Source organism: Python bivittatus, unplaced genomic scaffold, assembly GCF_059951505.1.
Source record: "Python bivittatus isolate LINGU-HERP-01145 unplaced genomic scaffold, Pbiv_v1 ctg000080_np1212, whole genome shotgun sequence".
In the NCBI taxonomy this organism is placed as follows: Eukaryota; Metazoa; Chordata; class Lepidosauria; order Squamata; family Pythonidae; genus Python; species Python bivittatus.
In genome coordinates this window covers 65,835,364-65,854,927 of record NW_028277035.1, presented here as the reverse complement: position 1 = coordinate 65,854,927, position 19,564 = coordinate 65,835,364, and the positions used below count along the sequence as shown (strand labels likewise).

General features: G+C 39.8%; 1 protein-coding gene across 1 annotated transcript in view; it reads left to right on the top strand.

Annotated features, from left to right (window-relative positions):
• Window positions 1–8,459: 8,459 nt before the first annotated feature.
• Window positions 8,460–19,564, top strand: part of GRIP2 (glutamate receptor interacting protein 2) — a 125,443-nt gene continuing 114,338 nt past the window's right edge. The window contains exon 1 of the mRNA XM_025165524.2: window positions 8,460–9,195. Within this exon, the coding sequence (XP_025021292.1) occupies window positions 9,156–9,195 (40 nt within the window). The 5' untranslated portion in view covers window positions 8,460–9,155. The remainder of the gene's footprint in view (window positions 9,196–19,564) is intronic.

Genomic DNA, 19,564 nt, shown 5'->3' with positions numbered 1-19,564 from the left:
GAAGTGATTTGCCATTGCCTGCTTTCTAGGGCTGAGAGAGAGTGACTGGCCCAAGGTCACCCAGCGGCTTTGTGCCTAGCTCTTTAAAAAAAAAAAGCCTAATCTTCTGCTTGCACTGCTGCCTTACTTGGTTCTGAATATCAGCCTGTTATCTCAGCATGCATTCCAGCCTGATTAGGGAAACTGCATATGGGATATGTATAACCCTAGACTTTCAAAGAGAATGAGATCAGATAAAGGTGTCACTTCAGGGCCCTCTGGACGCCAATTAATCACAGTCCTATCTTGTATGGCATTTGGACTTTTTTTTTAGTCTTCTAGATACATAGATTGCAAACTTTGATGTTACTTTAAGCCAAAGATAGATGCAGAGTATTGTGCAGCCTTGGTCATTTTCATTGGATTTCAGTTCTGAGGGAGAGAGCCACTTTGGTGTAGTGGTTAGAGCACTAGGCTAGAAACTAGGAGATGGTGAGTTCTAGCCCTGCCTTGGGCATGAAGCCAGCTGAGTGACCTTTGGCCATCCCTCTCTCTCAGCCCTAAGAAGGAGGCAAGGGCAAACCACTTCTGAAATCTTGCCAAGAAAACTGCAGGGACTGGTCCAGCAATTGCAAGGAGTCAACATTGACTCAAAGGTATGCACACACGCTTCATACCACCTCTCCTCAGAAATGTTCTTCCCACTTTTTGCTCTCTGCCAGTTCATGTCTCTGAAATCAGGTCTATAATTGCTTGTTGGAAAGATCCATTTATCTTGCAGTGCCAATTATTGATGATTAATTAACTTTTAAGGATGCTTAGAGGAGTCCTGTCTTTATAGAAGGATACCTAGAAAAGCCCCATGGCTCTATGCTTAGAAAGCATGATGTGGAATGCACTATATACTCTGAAGAATGTAGCACATTTAATATGATGCACATCTGAAGTGTAATTCAATATCATTCTGTGAAGCATTTGAAAGCTCTCCTGATCTTTTTCTTGGGACCAGAGCTCCTCAGGTTCTTCTACAGGTGATACAGGTATGGCTTCTGGAGTAAAGCAGACACGGTGGTTGGATTAAAAATTCATTATAATCCAAAGGTCCTCAGTCTGAGTAGAGCTAAATTTCTAATTATGTGATTGAAGGTGTGGATTGCACACAGCCCAGCCCAAATTAACTAATAATTCAGTCTTGGTAGTTTTCCCATATTCTCCTTGCATTAAGGTCTTACTTATCTTACATATGCTTACATTCCTTTTATAGTTTTACTTATTCTAAATGCAGTTGTTAGGCTTAAATCTGGGCTTAAAAAATGGAAACTTTAAACAAGTTGTTCAAATAAAAGATGGCTGTAAGCCAATAGACCACACATATTCAGGATTTTTGTGCATTAGAGATGTAATTAAACACAAATGTATACATAGACATCTATTTGCCAGCCCTAATAATACTATAGCCAGCAATGGAATGACTTTGTGCTTCTCATCTTTTTCTCTTTTAAGATTTATTATGTGGTGGGACCAGTATGGCAGCTAAATTATTAGTCATCTATAGATAACAGCAAAATCATTAGACTAGATACAGTAGATAGAAATGGGCAGATTTTTAAATAGGAAAGGTAGTGGAAACACATCTGTCAAGACTATTTAATGCTGGAAACAGGAGAATTCTACCTACAGAGAAACCATCTGGATAGATGAGCAGAAAAAAAAAATTATGAGATTACTAGAACTTGTGTTCTCCTGCTTTCTAACCTACTGCCTTGGCCATTGCACAAAGCCAGCTGGGTGACCTTGGGCAAGTAAATCTCAGCCCTAGGAAGAAAGCAGTGGCAAACTGCTTCCAAAAATGTTGCCAAGAAAACTTCAGGGACTAGTCCAGGCAGTTGCTAGAGTCAACACTGACTCCAAGGTACACACGCACACAAAAAGTGCAGAATGAGGTTTTGTAATTCTGGTACATCTGAGGTTTGATTCAGACGTACTGTTTAGAGAGTAAAGTTTTCTCTACCTCCCTCTCCCGCTCATTTAATATGGTACATATATACCCTAGAACAGAATATTTTTTGCAGTAAACGATGTTTGCTATGCAATTAAAACAGGTAGCCACAGCTATCTTCTTTTGTGATCTTCCACTGAGTAACAGAACATATAAATAAATATGGCGAACAGTAAATTGGTGTAGCTATTTCAGCTACAGACATTCCCTCATAATTTGAAATATGAGGGGCAGTTATAAAGGACATGGTTGAAGCATAATATATTACACATTGTTTATCTCTACTCTTTTCCCATTGATCTTTGTAACTGTAAGATATTTTAAGGATACTTTTACAAAAGTATCTCTCCAAACTGGGACTAAGGGCATAAAAATGTCAAATTGCAATTCAGTGGAAACAAATGCTATGTGAGGTGCTTCATAAATACATTGATGGAATCTGAGCTGGCAAGAGCTATACAGGAATCTTAAGATTGGTGGAAGAGAGATAATTGAAAATATGAACTCAATATACAGCTGTTCTGAAAAAGACAGATTTTATGCTGGGAGATCACTGTGATGTATTTATACAGATCTATGCTGTAATTGCAACCTGGCCATAACATACAATTCTGGTCACTACTATCTTGAAAATAATATTGTAGAACAGATGAAAATGTAAAGGAAGGAAGGAAGGAAAGAGGATGAACCAAATATTGGTGTTTGAGTGATTCAGTTATGAGGCAAAGTTACAATGCTGAGAGAAGGGATACAGGATAGAGATATATACAACATTTTGCATCCCGTGGAAGAAGTAGGAGGAAGGACTACCTGACCCATAACATTAGAATCTTCTATAACACTAAATAGTAGAGATAAATGAAAGAAAGTATTTTTCCATACAGTTTGCAGGTTCACTGGCAAATTTGTCCCCACATTTGGCATCAACTTGTTGACTTTGTGAAGACTGAGAAGCTATGAAGGGGTCAGATCTGGTTCATACCTCCCGGAAATTGTGGGCTAAATGGGAAACTGAAAAAAAAAAAAATCCCAGAAAAAGGCAATGGCTAACCATTTTCGTTTTGCTTTGAAGAAGACTAATGGATGCGTCTGTGAAATCACCAAGAGCCAAGCTCAGCTTGCAGACTTCACATGAATTTTAAAAGGGGATGAAACGAATTTGCATAGAATAAGGCTCTCAATGATTTCTAATGATATTGGTCTATGCAGCTGAAACCAGTTGTGTCTCAAGATCACAAGAGGCAGGGTTCGTCTTCTGCTTCAAGGCTTCTGATGTCCTGCTTCAAGGCTTCTGATAAGCATCTACTAGGCAGTGTGAGAGCCAAATGCTCAACTAGGTAGCCTTTGCCAGTGTTGTCCAAACTTGGCCACTTTAAGATGAGTGGACTTCAACTCCCAGAATTCCCCATCCAGCCATGCTGGCTGAGGAATTCTGGGAGTTGAAGTCCACTCATCTTAAAGTGGCCAAGTTTGGATAACACTGGCCTTTGGTCTGATCCAGAACAGCGGTTTACATGCAGAACATCATGCCGGATCCCTTCTTTTCAATCCCATGTGAAGTGTCCTTTAAACACCCCATATCACTGACGTTTGACGTTTTATGAGAAAAAAACTTGGAGGACTGTGTAGTATGCATGGTAAAGCCGTAGAATGAGGCATCCTTCCCTAAGCTACTTCCTTTGGGGCATGTTGAATTATAACTTACAGAATTTCCAGTTTCATTTCAGTGATGGTGTGGGCCACAATTTGGGGGAAAATGTGCTTCTACCTTTTGTAAAATGTGCTACACTATGCTACAATATGGTGGATACAACTAGATCTGAATGTGATACAGGTAGTCCTCAGGTTACAATGGCAACTGGGACCAGAATTTCCATCACTAAGTGAGGCAGTCATAAAGTGCAACATCATGTGACTGCATCACTTAGCGATGGCAATCTTGCGGTCCCAGTTGCTATTGTAACCCCAGAACTACATGGGTCATTAAGAGGGAAGAGGCAGGAATCCCAGGCAAACAGGCTGGCGGGTAAGAGCTAAGGGCGAGTGAAGGGGGGTGGCATGGGCAGGTGCGGTGAGGGCTGCCATGGGGGGTGGGGGGCTGCCACAGGCAGGCAAAACAACAGTGGGAGTAACTTGTGACCTCCTGCCGGCTTCCCCATTGGCTTTGCTTGTGGGAAGCTGGCAGGCAACATTGGAAATCTCAATCACATGACTGCAGCTTGCTGCAACATCGTAATTGCGAGCTGGGCATCAAGTACCCAGATTGCGATCACGTGACTACGGGGACACTGTAACAACTGGAACTTCGAGGACTGGTTGTAAGACACACACACACACACCCCATTCAGTGCCATCGTAACTTTGAACCATCACTGAACAAGTGGTCGTAACCCAAGGACTAGCTGTACATGAAAGAGAAAGGTACACATTTGTAAGATATGATTTATTTGCAAGATTAGCAAGGTCTCTTTCTGACTGTACCTTGGTTTTCCCAGATATCTGGGAATAACTTTCTACTGCTAATTAACCTCTACCTTGATGACAACTGCCCAGCTCCAGGTACTGATCCCTTTATATTTGTAGTGGTTTTATTGTACAGAATCGTACTAGATATGTATGATGCATCTGTGCATGTGTATAGACCCCACCCTCTCTGTTTGTATGTTTTTAATCTAGTCAGTTATCATGACAGTGATGTATGCAGATTCCTTAAAGCATGTATTTTAAACTTCTTACATAAGTGAACAGGATGGAAAAGGGAATTCAACAATGATACTGTTAATTCATTGTCATTGGTAACCGTTACAGTGTCTCTGCACCAATTTAGCTATTGTGGGATCTATTCCTTTTCTGAAGAATTTTTGAAGCTCCTGCAACGTTTCTGCTTAGAAAATGCTGTGCAGTTTAGAGGGAATTATTACTGCAACATCAACTCCTGTTGCTAATTAAGTGTATGAGAAAGCCACTGTGGTGGTTTCCGCTTAACGAATTACAGAATAATTTGATATGGAGTGGGTGGGGGTGTGCATGCATGCTATTTTTAGCCTTTTTCTCATAGCAATTGAACCCAAGCAATTGACTCTTATCACAAAATAGAGGTGCTACTGTATAGACTTTCCAATGCTAACATTAATGTCTACTGTCTTTCTAAACCAATGTTTTTCATCCTGGCTGGGAAATTCTGGGAGTTGAAGTCCACACATCTTAAAGTTGCCAAGTTTGAAAAACACTGATCTAAACTGTCAGTTTTTTATTTTATTCCGTCTGGTGGAGCTGTCAGCTATCTTGTATCTATCACTTGGAGGCCTTTACTAACTGTTGCATGAGACAGCTATTACAAATGGGTAAGTGACCCATTGATGTGCAGTCTCTGTCACCACCACTCTGGAATCCAGCATTTTTTCTATTCAACCTCACTGTAAGCAGATAAAAGAAGAAAACAAATCAAGTCTCTGGGGGCATAGCGTGAAGGCTTGATGCACACATGGATCAACCTAGGAGGTTTGCTATCAGGTGGAGCAATGTCAAGCAGTCCCCATGTGACAACTATTACATGCGCTGGCTTCTACAGTGCATGACCACTATAGATTGCAAATTTATGATGTGAGAAAGGGTGGTATCCACATTAACCACTGTTGATCTGCCTCACATATGGGTCCAGATCAACAGGACATTTCTTTTTTTTCTAATTATTAAAATGAGAGGTCTTTTTATGCCAGGAAAAGCTCCAATGCTGCTTTATTTATTATGTTCTTCTCCATCTTCTCCTCAGCCATGCAACAATAATCCTTGTGTAGATAAGAATCCTTTTACACTTCCTCATTTTATTACTAGCACACAACATCTAATGCATTAACGTGTGTAGGGGTGCATCAGTAGCCACATTTCGATCATCCAGTGATACCCACCATTTTGATGCCATTGATGCCTCTGTGGACACTCCTGCCATGGGGCTTGGGAAGCTGGTCCAATTAACTATTGTTCCTGCTCCAGAGGAAATGCTAGAGGCGAAGTGGCTTCTTGTTGAGGAAAACTCCTACCTTAGCCTGCCTTCTGATTTCTTCTTCTCACTTTTAGCCAAGGTACAATTCCCTGCCCCATTCATCAGACACTGTCTGTCCCCACCCATTTTTTGTCCCTCACCACGAAAAGCAAATATTAGGACAGGACAGGGTTGAGTCACCAGATGGCTGCCATTTTTTGCACCCTCCCATTGACAAAAGCTCTGACCATCTCAATGGGAGGCTGCAGTACAACAGTGAGGACACATTTATCGGTCTGGGACTGTAAATAAAATGAAATGAAAATGAAATGAGCATATTTGTATATCAGTGCAAAACCACAGGATTTTAGGAGAGATGCCAGTAACAAAGTGGAAGTGCTAGAAATTGCAAAGAAGACTAGAGCAGTGTGTGCTGGTGGTCTTACAGTATTTTCCCACACTGAAAAGAAGTCTAGCAGCAGTTACCGAAACAATCAGCAGATGTAGACTGCCTGCCTTCCCAAAAGAGAGAATCCTCCTCCTCCTCTTTGCATTAAAAAAGCCCATCATAGAAATGTATTATGAGTAATCTCATTTGATTAAAAGTAGAAAACTTGCTGGAATTCTTCTGTTGTAACCTTAATCTTCCTTCTAACAGATATTATTAATCAGATCTCTAAGAGGTTTATTCTTTGGATTACAGGTATTCTTCGCTTAATGACCACAATAGGGACTGGAAAATTAGTCATTAAATTGGGCAGTCATTAAGCGAGTCACCAAGTGACAGGACCCAATTTTACAAGCATTTTATTATGGTCGTAAAGCGAATCATGATCATTAAGTGAATCAAGTGGTTGTTAAGTGAATCATGTGGTTGTTGAGTGATTCCAGCTTCCCCAAAGGACTTTTTTCCTGGAGTTTGCTTAATGACCACATGATTTGCTTAACAACCATGGTGATTCACTTAATGAACATCGTAAAAAGGGTCGCAAATTGCAGTCACGTGACCTCGGGGTTGTGCGACAGTTTGCAATGGTCATAAATGCAAGTACGGGTCATAACGCACTTTTTCCAAGGCCGTCGTAACTTTGAACCATCATAAATGAATGGTCATTAAGTGAGGATTACCTGTAACTGTTTTCAGTCCGGATTGCTAGAAGGGAAATCTAACAATATTTGACACAAACTTTTCATGGATAGGCACTGATGAACACTTTGATTTGGTTTTGCTTGTACATGACTGCTGTATTTTGGAAGTTAGGCACAATGGAGTGTTAAGAAACTTCAGTTTTTGTATAGCTTTTGTTTGGCAGCATTTCAGGTAGAGTACAGGTAGTCCTCAACTTACAACCACAATTGGGACCAGAACTTCTGTTGCTAAGCGATGTGGTCATTAAGTGAGTTGTTCTGATTTTACAACTTTTTTTACTGCGGTCATTAAGTGAATCCAGATTCCCCCATTGACTTTGCTTGTCGGAAGCCCCCTGGGAAGATTGCAAATGGCGATCATGTGACCCCGGGATGCTGCAACCATTGTAAATACATGCCAGTTGCCAAGCGCTCAAATTTTGATCACATGACCGCGGGGACACTGCAATGTAAGTGCAAGGACTGGTCATAAGCCACTTTTTTCCAGTGCCATTGTAACTTTGAACAGTCGTTAAATGAATGGTCAAAAGTCGAGGACTACCTGTAGTTCAGAAATGTCAGAGCAGTAGGTTAGACTGGGAAGTTAAAAAAAAATCCAGGAAGATAACAAGCAGTCACTAAGAGCTAATTTTGATTCACAGGAGGCTTCACTTTTTATTTACAAATAGCATTCCCCAACTTTGAGCCCTTCAGATTGTTGAAATGACAATGTACAGAACTGCTGACTAGCACATGCAGACTGGGAATAATGGTTGCTGTGGACCAGATCCATATATCTGGTGGATACCACATTGCAAATATTAGTAAGTGAGCAAACTGATCAACTGTTTTAGTTTGGGTGATGTAGTTAAAATCAGTAAATGTGGTCCTCAGTTCCTACTTCAGTTGAAAGTTTTAGGGATAAGTGATTTGCCTTCCATGTTTAGATTGAACATGGCACTCTCTGAGAAGTGAATACTACATGGTATCCCTTCTGTATTTTGTTTTTGTCTCTAGTATAATTCCTTGGTCATTCAAGAGCTAAAAAGCCAAATAATTTAAAGTACCATTTTTTTGAAGGCATAAAGGAGAGAGGACACAGGACATGATGGTGCAAAGAAGGATTAAATCAAATTACTAGCTGTTTCCTGCTTCTATGCCTTTCCTCTGTGTTAGAGAAGGAAGCATAATGCTTGAACAGCAGCTTTGATATTGCTTTGAAAGGGGCTGGCAGCCATATAGCCAGCTGATAAAAGGGGTGGGGGAAGCCAAGAGTCTTGAGCTGTGCTGCAGCACTTACAGCTGCCTTCTCTTGCACTCTGAAATGTTGCTGCCTGCAAGTTAGAAGAATTTGGGGGGAACCTTTAAGTCTTCCAACTAGTGCTGCTGGTTTGAGCCAAAAAAGGAACCTTCAGTTGTATGGCTGTCAGCCAGGACAATTCAGTCTAGCTTCTTGTGATTTTTATGGATTTCCTGGGTGAGAGAAACAAAAGGCTCCATCTGAAAGACGAGCACACCACCCATGTGGGATGATGGCTGCGCTCTTCCAGCATGGTCTGAGTTGGAACACAACAGGCAGTGAAGGACCCCCTTGCATTTGCTATGCCAGCAAGAGGACCCACCGGCTGCCTGGTTCCTGCTGCTTGTCCTCCAACCAGCTCCTCCTTTTTTAATGCCTACATGTAGAACTTTTGTTCTGTTTCTCTCCCTCATGGAAACCACTTTGACAGATCCAGTGATGTTTTTCCTTAAAGAGCAGCGGGAGAGACTTTCACACCTTATCCTTGTTCTGAATTCCTTTTGACGTTCAGTCTTCTGAGTGGTCACAGCCTGATTTTGAGGTGGTGGCTGTTTTTCAGTGGGAGTGTTGTGTTTGCTGGGTGTCAGAGCAGTGGAGGACTTTGTTTTCTCTGAGTGGAGGAGTGTATCTTTTGTGCTGTGTAACCCTGTTTTCTTGTGAGAGACGGCCTGGGAGCGAGACTGCTGTAACGTGATTCCAGTGCCAGGCAAGGCAAAGAGGAGTGCCTTTTGCTGTTTAGCCGAATGCTTTGATAGATAATAGCAGACATGCTTTGTGGGCTGAAAAAGGATTTGCAGTCTGATTTTGGTGAGTAAGACTTACTTGTGTTCCTTGACCTCCTGCTTCTTTTCATTTTTATTTTAAGGAAACTTGATCCTTCAGACTTATGTGATTTACACCAAAAAGACACACACACACACACACACACACACAAATGTGAAGATATCAATCTGAGCAGAAATCTTGACCATTTTCTTGAATTTTATGCTGTGGCTTCCATGCTTGGTGTGTTTGTTCCCTTTCATGTAATTAATTTGACTTTGTAACCTTGGAAACTATGGGCATTTGCACGGAGTCTCTCTTTAAAGTCTTTTCTGTAGCTTTCATAAATTATAGAGGCTTTGTGTACAGCTCTGTACAATTTGTATTTTCCTTGTAAACTCTACAGTGATTTTTCAATGAAAGGAGAGAAGTTTCTCTCTTTCTTAGTGCATGTGTATGTAGTAAAAGAGCATGCTAAATATAGACGGATCGCTAACTCTAGTATGTGCTTGAGGGTGTTGGTGATCTTACAGTCTAATGTAATGAATCATATTAATTATTTTAATGCAATAGAAAACTGCCAGCATGGTAAGGGCTATTCCACATATCACAGATTAAAGGTACCCAGGCAGGTAATCCAATATGTATATCTCCCCATTTGAACTTCACTGCAACATCTGTTTTGCTATAAGTGCACATGGTGCATTTATTCCCACCCTGATTTCTTCTTTTTCTTTTATCCACAGGGGAAAAAATATCACAGGTGATATTTTTATTACTTTAAATAAAATTATTACAAATAATGTTAATAAAGTTATTCAAGGGGGCTGATGATAATAAACCATAACCTAGCTCAGTTTTGTCTATGGAGAGCAATCATTTTTAGCTTGCTTTTTTTTTCTTTTTCCTCCAATTTTCAGTTTCAAATCTGCAGTATGGAAGTTGGACTTCTGACTTAAGTGATCTTTTTTCAAAACACCTCAACAATTTGACAAAACAGCTTATTTCCGAGAGCTATCTGTGGGGAGGCTCTTGTGGCAAAATCAACACATCCTATGGGTGGAGTCATAAACACTGATATAAATGTTTATGGATTAATACTCACATTATAAAATGCCTTTGTGGCTGGTTGGGCTCTTATAGCTGTCAACCTTCATCCACCTGGTTCTTCCAGGTGTGCCCAATACAACTGGACAGCACCAAATTGCAGCAGACTGGTCTATCTAGTCTATTGATTGAGGATACTCCTTGATGCAACTGATGAAGGGCAGTCTAGCCCACAAAATATACTTCATGCTATAATATATCTATCTCTAAGATGCTACAAGATTCTATTAAGCTTGGAAACTTAACTTCTTCTTGACTTGTCACTCTAATCTGACTGGGGTAAATGAATAAGTATTTCCATATGTGTCCTCTTAATCCTACTGTATATTATTAAAAAGCAGTTTTGACATAAATGTCAAGTCTATCTGCCTGTATATTCTCTAGTGATTAACTATGAGTTAGGCCAATTACTCAGTTTTATGCAAGAACTTAACGTCTTGTAAATTTAATTGATAGAAAAATGGTCAATAAATGAACTGCTCAATAAAATGGATAATAAATGAATAAATGAAATGCTCAATAAAATGGATTTGCAACAAATGTTGATACTGGAACCAATCTTCTTTACTGAAATAGTTCTTTAAAGGATAAAGTTGTTCAATATAAGTGTGCAAAATCCTCTCATAATCTCTGCTTCAGGCAAAAAAAGTAACTAATTCTATGCTTTCCTCCTTTTTTTAATGTTGTGTTCCCACATAAATGTACTGACTATTCCAGATGAATTTTGTGAATATCTGATTACAAATAAGAAAGCTTAGATTGTACATATTTTGCACTGAGCTCTTAGGGTTTTATTTCTATGAACTGATTTTTGTGCGCTAAGCAATGGAGCAAAAGCAATCATCACTATTATACAGTTTTTACTACCTTTGAGATACAATGCTCAGTTAATAGTCCTTTATCTCCCATGGACTGCCAACAACTCCAGATGCCACATTCATCTCTTTCCAACCCTTATTTTATCTCTGCATTTTGTATTAAAGAACTAACAAGGTCCAGATTTAGGAATTTTGTAGTGTGAGACTAGGGACAGGTCTGTTTTGGCTGTTTGCAATTGTATATTCTTAAATTCCAAATCCTTCTGCAGATATGGAAAGAAATAGGGATGTGTAAAATTATCCCTTTAATTGGGAGGTAGTATGTATACTGTCTCTCAACTGAGCTGACTTGTAATTGAGGAAAGTTGGCAGGTAATATATAGACTCTGGAGTAGGTATTACTATTGTGAGCCTAGCTACATGATATGAATAGGAACTGTAGTATTTAAGCTGTTTGTAGTCTCCCACTCTGCTCAAACTGTTGCTTTGGTTTCATGCCTCTAGTTTCACATCTGCTGTTGAGGAACCTGAGATCTAAAAAGTCCAAATCTAGGTCTAAAAATCTGCTGGCCAATGGTTCAGCTTATCCCTGTTACTGTGTTATAAGGAAGGTTTCTGATGGAGATATAGTGATATTAAGATTTGCTGTGCTAAACTCTGTTTTTGCAGCAGTTGCACCCAACTGATGATCATATTAGCAAACTGTGATAGAGTACATGGTTTGTCCAATTGCACTACTTTCTTCTCACTAAGGTATACCAGCTACCATGACTGTGAGAGGCAGAGCTGGCATATGAAATTATGATGGATGCTAGATAGCCGCTAACTAGATGGGCAAGAAAGATGTACTGCAACTGATCAGGAAAGAAAGGATGCTCCAGTGTCAGTGTGATCCTTATATAAGCTCCCAAAGGGAAGAAGTGGAACAAGGAGAGTGCCTACTATGGTGCGGAGAACAGCAAGGAATGAAGGAAGAAGGCAGAAAAGGGTGGCTTGAACACAATGATACTAATGAGGGGAGGGAAGAGAGAGTTGGATGAGGAAAAAAACAAAAAACAGAAAATAAGAAGTATAGGGAACAAGAGCCAAGACCAAGTTTTGTAGGAACCTGGGGTGGTGGTCTGTAGGGATTGTGCCATAACATTCTGGGGAGAACAGGTAAGAAAGAAAACTGACTCTTGTTCCAATCTGGTTCCTCTAGAGAACTATCAGATGGGTCACTTGCCCCCTCCAGAGAAAAGCCTGTTTTGGCCTTTCTCAGTGAGGAAGTTCCTCAGACTATGCATTTGATCATGCCAGAGAACTATTCTTCTCATGATGAAAAGCTGCTACTAAAGCATGGGTTTAGCTGAACCAGAATAGAATCCTAGGAATTCTCAATCAGAATTCGTTATTGGAAATACACAACATTCTAAAACAAATGAATTCAGAGGAAAGGGCTTGAAAAGGATCCCATGTATGAATATATGTATGTATTTGATAGATAGCCATAGGCCAAAAGAATAAAAATCAGTGAAATTATACAGTAATTAGGGAGAAGTAAAACATAAAAGCAGCAGCATGTAGTGCACAGCAAAAGCCAGTATGATGTGGGTAAAGCAGACTCAGTAGAGAATAAAGAATGCTCCTAGATTGGGAAGCTCTGCTCACAGTCATTCATACCCTAGTCACCTGCTGGATGGACTACTGTAACACACTCTACATGGGGCTGCCCTTGAAGAGTATCTGGAAGCTTGAACTGGTTCTGAATGCAGCGATACAAGCAGTTATGTGTGTCCCTAGAATGGCACACGCTACACCTCTGGTCTGCAATCTGCACTGGTTGCCAGTTTGCTTCTAGGTCCAATTCAAGGTGCTGGTTTTGACTTTTAAAGCCCTTCATGGCATGGGGCTGGGTTATCTGAGGGACTGCCTCTTCCTGATTGCATCTGCCCATCCCATCAGATCCAGCAGAGTGGGTATGCTGCGGGTCCCATCTGCTGAAAAGCTATATCTGGGGGGACCACAGAGATGAGCCTTTTCTGCTGTGGCACCTACCTTTTGGAATATCATCCCTCCCCCTGCCCCCCGCGAGGTCAGGCTGGCTCCATTCCTGTTAACTTTTTGCAAGTCCCTCAAGACTTGACTATTATATCAGGCTTGGGGCCCCCAAGGGAATGGTGGCTTGTTGAGGTGGCTCCACTGTTGTTAATATCTGTCGCTTTCTCCTTGACTTTTTTAATTGTAGTATTAATTTTTAATTAATTAATTAATATTTCAAATTTGTCACCGCTCATTTGACTACAGAGCGACTCTGAGCTGTTTACAGTAAAAGAATAAATATGAATTCAAATAGAATAAATATGAATTCAAATACACTACAGCAACAAGATTCCTATATAATACTTGATATATAATTGTTGATTATTTTTATATTATTTTTTAATGTTTTTATTGTGTGCCGCCCAGAGTCAGATTTTGTGAGGCTATATAAATATGATGAATAAATAAATAAAATAATGTTGGGGAGGGTGTCAATATTCCATACACAGATTGGTGGAAAAGCCTGGCACAAGGCAGTCAACAAATGTAAAGTGAGTGGATGGAACAGAAAAATCAGAACTCAGCTGGTTGTAGAGCAAACCCCCTGGTTTCTAATGGCCTTAGCTATGGCTAAGAATTTTGCAACCTTCTTAGAAGTTTCAGTATGTTGTTACTGTAGTAGTTGATCTATAACCACTGATTGTGATAGGTGAGAACGCTTACTAAGAAGTGATTCAATGAGATCAAGGTACAAGGTGTGAAAAAGGGGGGCAGTGTGGTAACGCACTTGCTGCAGACTCAGCCTTGTGGTCTGAGCACATGCAAAGGCAATCCTGGTAAGAAATACTGTGATATCCACCTGTAATAGCCATTGAGGGCAGAATATCAAATTGCCCCATGAAGGAGAGAGACAAAAAAAGTTAAACCGTGCCTGTTGACAGTCAGGAGCAAGGATGAATATACTGTGTAAATGTATTTACTTTCTGGGTACTGTTTGTTGAAATAAAAGAGACAAAGGTAAGTAAGGACCCCCTCCTAGGAAAACCCAAATACAATCCTCCAAGAAAGAATCTTTCTACTTTTAATAAGAGATCTCTTTTTGAAGCTTAATTGAGTAGTAGTAATTATCAAGGAACTCCAATAGAGGACAATATCTGTAGCTGAGGGTTGAATGTTTCACTACTCAACTAGGTAACATCATCAGCACTGATGATGTTACCTAGTCGGGTAATGAAACATCTGCAAGCAAACAACCGAGCTCAGAGAGTATCAAGGAACTATTTCACAAAGTCTGTGTCCCTTTAAATCTGTATCTTTATTCTATCCTGAGGATGCAGTATACAGCTCCTTTGCTGAACCCAAGTAATGCAAGTACATTGAAACTCTGTGTATATCAGTCGAGTTCCGTGATAAAGACGTTTAATATATAAATGTGTTAAATAAAATAAATGTATAGGTTAATGCATTTATACCTCTACCTTATATGCATTTCTCTGTGGGGAGGGGTGTTACACTGCTTTTGAGTTCAAAGAATGCAGGTGGTTAAAAATGAAAGTTTCAGTAGCTCTGGGAATTGAAATGCTGGGTATCCCATGCGCACAGAGGCAGGCATTTTACAAGGGCTAATCTAAAACTTTTCTGTAGTGATTTGGGTTTTTGAGAATGGATGTAAAATACAGCCATAACATACATGCCCTCCCCTCGGTGTGGATTGGCATATATTTGGTCAAACATTGTTCGGAATGGTGTAAAAAATGAAAATTGAGTCCTAAACATGTAGACGTTTTAACTGTAGTCTAACATATTGAAATTTTAAGCTGTCAGTCTTCTTTAAGTTGCTGAAGTAAATTTGACATTGGTAAATTTTTGCATGTGATCAAGATCTTCCCCAGTTGCAGTATATAAGAGGTGTGCTTTCTCAGCATTGTAATCCATGGCTGAACAATGGCTTATCGAATTAATCTAATTATAACACAATTAATAATAAACTAACTATAGCAGTTAGATCTGTATAATATACTTTGCCACTAACTTTCTAACCACATTTTAACCTAGTGTATTGTATGAACCTAACCCAACTGTTCTGGGAGTATAAGACATTTTAAAGTACTGCTAGGAGGATAAATTCTCCATGTATACTTATTTGACTAGTTCTTATTTAATTTGTTGAAAGAGTTTTCTTTAGAAACTCTTTGAAAGAAGAGAATTTCTGAGATATGTTCATGAACGTGATGTGGTCTTTTGAACTTCCTTGGTTGTGAGGGGTCCAAGGGGCATGTGTGAATGGTCTGTCTTTCGTTGTACTATGTCATCCAGCAGTCTGCATTCTCCTTGCCTTCCCATACTTCAGTTAAATCCTAACAGAGGCATCACAAGAATGTTCCTCCTGCTGGACTTTATCCACAGCAACCCTATTTTCACCACTAAGAGGGAACCGTCTCCTCAGATCTGGGATGAAAGGCAATTTGTGCCCAGCAATGCCTTACAGCCTACTTTGATTGATGGGTTCCTTCAGGGTGTCAATGAGACATGCTCTCCAAGACCTGCTGTCTAATCCTTTCAGCTATAGTTGACAGGAGTTGAACCTGGAATCTTCTGCCTGCAAGCAGGTGCTCTGTGGTTCTGCTAGGCTTCAACCCTGTTGAAGTATCCAGTTTAATAGTAAATGGGGGATATGGAGAGTACAAAGCTGTCTTACCACATTATCTCCTTGTAGCCCTTTGTGCCAAAAGCTTTTCTCCTGACTAAATTTATTTTTGGCAACAAAGTCTGGCAGACAAGAAAAGCACCGGGAATGCAGACTTATGGGTAAATAGATTGTTTTAGCAGGATTTAATAACCATATTTTTTGTTAGTAATATGGGATGTCTAGCTTCTGGCAACTTTTGATTGCTACAGATCTGGATATAAACATACAGTTCTAGTTTCATGTCTTGTTTGGCTCTTGGACAATGATGGTAGAACTCAAAGGTCCAATATATGCACTGAATAGAGCAGAACAGCTTCTCTGCCTGCCTTCAGGACTAACTAGTTTGATAGTAGTTTGATACTGTCCAGCTCTTTCAGAAGAGGAGCTTGATAATCCCCCTGTGTTCTTTGTATGGATGTTTAATGAATGGAGCTATTTTAAACTTTAGTTTGTCTAGTAACTTGTTCATTGTGGCTTAACTATTGATACAATTTCATGAAATCCTCTAATTCTTCTTGAATTGTGTGTTTGTCAAGATCAGGAAACCAAATGAGGGTCTAAGCACACTGGCTTAGACTGCTAACTGCATACCCTGTATTAAATAAGGAATTGCCACAAAGGTTCCAGTATAAAAAATAGCTAGAATCCCAATAGGGATCAGCTTTGTTGAATTATGGTTCCCTATGGAAGGCCTGTTGCAAGCTACTTTTGTGCTTGCACAGGTATCTCATTTGTAAAATGAAGGTGCACTTGTTACTCTTTACTTAGAAGAACAGTGATTACTTTCCCCCAGGTCTTTCAATCATTGCAGCTACACAGTCCTCATCTTGCTGGGGGAGCACTGATAAAATGCAGCCTTCTCTTTTCTTAACTAGCACCCTATGGCTGTGGAGAACAGAAAGGGGTAGTGCTTGAGATGCCATGCACAGAATCTTAGAGAGAGGGAGAATCCTTCCATCCACATAAATCTCTGCAATGTTGATAGGTGCAGTGCACAGAACCCCAATGCTTTGAATACATACTCATCTTCAAAACCCTTGTTAAAATTCATTAGGCTTAGCTTCATCTTGTAAAAGGCATTATTGCTTTTTGCTGGCTTTCATTTCCAGAATTTTTTTTTAAATCACCTAAAAATAATCAGTATATGTTGTTTTTACGGCTGCTATAAGTGGCAGCTACAACTGTGCTGGAAGTCTGACCATCCTTTTGCATCTTTTGCCATTGTAACCTGTCATTCTGAGTTATGGTGAGGGTGGTTGTCTCCAAGAAATAGCATATTTATATATTTTCAGAGTAAATTCAGCAAACTTATTTTTGTTGGAGTGGGGTTCAGAAGGTCTTCTGAACAATTTCAACTTAGCTCTAGTTTTGATGGTTTTTGGAAAGCTTTTGCCTGGCGCTTATGATCACTAGTGCCTTTAACCTCTGTCTCCCTCCTATGAAGATACCAATTATGTTCACTGATACTGTAATAATGTGTATGTGTGTATGTGTTGTGTACCAAGACATCTTGGATTCCTGGGCAATAGATTATCAAAGACTTTCATTCTTTCAGTTACCCAATGATCTTAACCGCAATTCCTTCTTTGCAACAGGGCACCCAGGGGTAATTTCCCCTTTTCACTGCTTTGCAATAGACGATTTCCAGCTCTGGTAAGGACCTCTACATCAGATGGCTAAAAGTTGCCCCACACATCTAGGCATAATCGTTAAGATTAAGCCCTCATGGTTTACAATAGAGAAAAACAAACCTTATAACATCTGATGATCTATTACATAGGTGTATGGCATAAAATATAAAAAGGGAGATTTTTTTGTACAAGTTGTGCATTTTGTACAATCACCCCTCCTTGATTATGCCTACCTGTCCCATCAGGTCTGGAGGAGAGGCATGCTCTGGGTCCCATCCATTAGGGAGCACCCTCTGGTGAGATCCAGGAAGAAAGACTTTTCTATCATGATGCCTGGCCTGCGGAACATCATCCCTTCCAAGATTAAATTGACTCTGACCCTGTCAGACCTTTGCAAGACTTTAAAGACGTGGTTTTAGTCACTAGACTTGGGGATCTGAATGTGTGGTGACAGAACAGTGGTGATGTTTATGTGTTGTGAGTGTTTTTTGTATTTGTGCTGCTTTATATTGTTCTATGGTTTTGTATAGTTTTTAATTGTTGTCAGCCAGCCAGAGTCATGAGGTGGGCAGCCATATAAACTGAAATGAGTGCTAGAGAAACAAACAAACAAACAAACAAATAAGCAAGCAAGCAATGTGAGTAAGCACTAACACAGAGTCAGTGCCTATGAGGCAGCATTGTGAGCCCAGGGCTCCATGGTTCAAATCTCATTGTTCTGGATGCAAGCCACTATTTCTCAGTGTCAGCCCTCTGCTAAAGTACACGGTCAATGTCAACTATTTGCAGCATAAAGGAATGAAGTGTTTTGAACATTTTATAAAAGGCAACAATTGTGTTTATTACTGAGACAATCCAAGGTTGGAAAAATGTAAGTGACATTTTGCTGAGTTTTGATAAGCAGTTTATATATTTTTCTCTTATTGTTCCTAAAAAATGTTGAAGGGCCCTTCTCATTAAATTACTTTCAAACACAGAGATGCTATGCGCTGTTCAAAACATCTAATGAAGGCCTCATACAAAGACTGCTTTATTAACCCTGTCGATGATACTTAGCGTGACTAATGGTGCTGGTCTATCGAGGCCAGAAGTTCAGTCACAAAAGGAGCAGCACGGCTTCTTTCTCTGCATTGTGCTTTCAATGGAGGTGAAAAGTTCATATTTCACAAATGAAAAGGTACATTTTGAGGATTGTCTTGAACTTGGCTGTGTATGCTGTAGAATTTCAGTGAAAATAAAGCATGGCTCTATTTGCTGGTTTTGTGTTTAACAAACTGGGAAGAAATAGGTTTTCTGTTGTCAGTCTGATGATAGTATCTACAGGGGGGAAAGTCCATGTATAATTTTGTACCTCCTGCAGACACTTAAGCATACAGCATTTCTCATCATAGAGATGCCACTGAAATTGTACGCTTGATTGTCAAATACATAGACTGTTGTTAGTAAAGCTTAACAGTACAGAAGTACTTCACAGTTATTGTGTGAAATGTGGGTAATATTAAAAATATTTGATGAACCATCATATACCGTGGTGCCCACTTTATGCAACTTTCTCCCCCCACCTACCCCCAAATGTGAGGTCATCTCCATCCCTACTTATTTTCCAGAAGTTCCTCAAGACCTGGCTATGTCGTCAGGTCTGGGGGTCCCAGGGGGCTGGGGAGATCTTGAAATGGCTCCTTTGCTAATCTAATCTCTTGTGTCCCTTATGCTTTTTAAACTTTTTAATAATGACTGGGTTTTGTTTTTTTTACATGTTTATTGTTTTATACCTTTGTTGTATGCCACCCAGAGTCACTTCTTGTGAGATGGGCGGCTATATAAATTTGATATATAAATAAATAAACCAAGCTCAGGATTTTCCTGAACCTCTAATAGTTTTTTCTAATTAAAAGAAAAAAGAAAAAGAAGTCTTAATTAAGCAATGTAGTCACAACTATCATTTAAAAATGTGTTCTACAAAATCAAAATTTTAAAACTGTTGGAACAGCTTAGCCTAAGTCAGAGGGAACTACTGATGGAAACTCCTGTTTTTTAGTCAAGTTTCCCACAGCCTGGCCTAAAACACATTGCTGTGGAGAAGAGAAGAATAATGCCATTTTGGATCTTGCCAGAATCAAGGTAGATTATTCCTAAGGTTTGTCAAG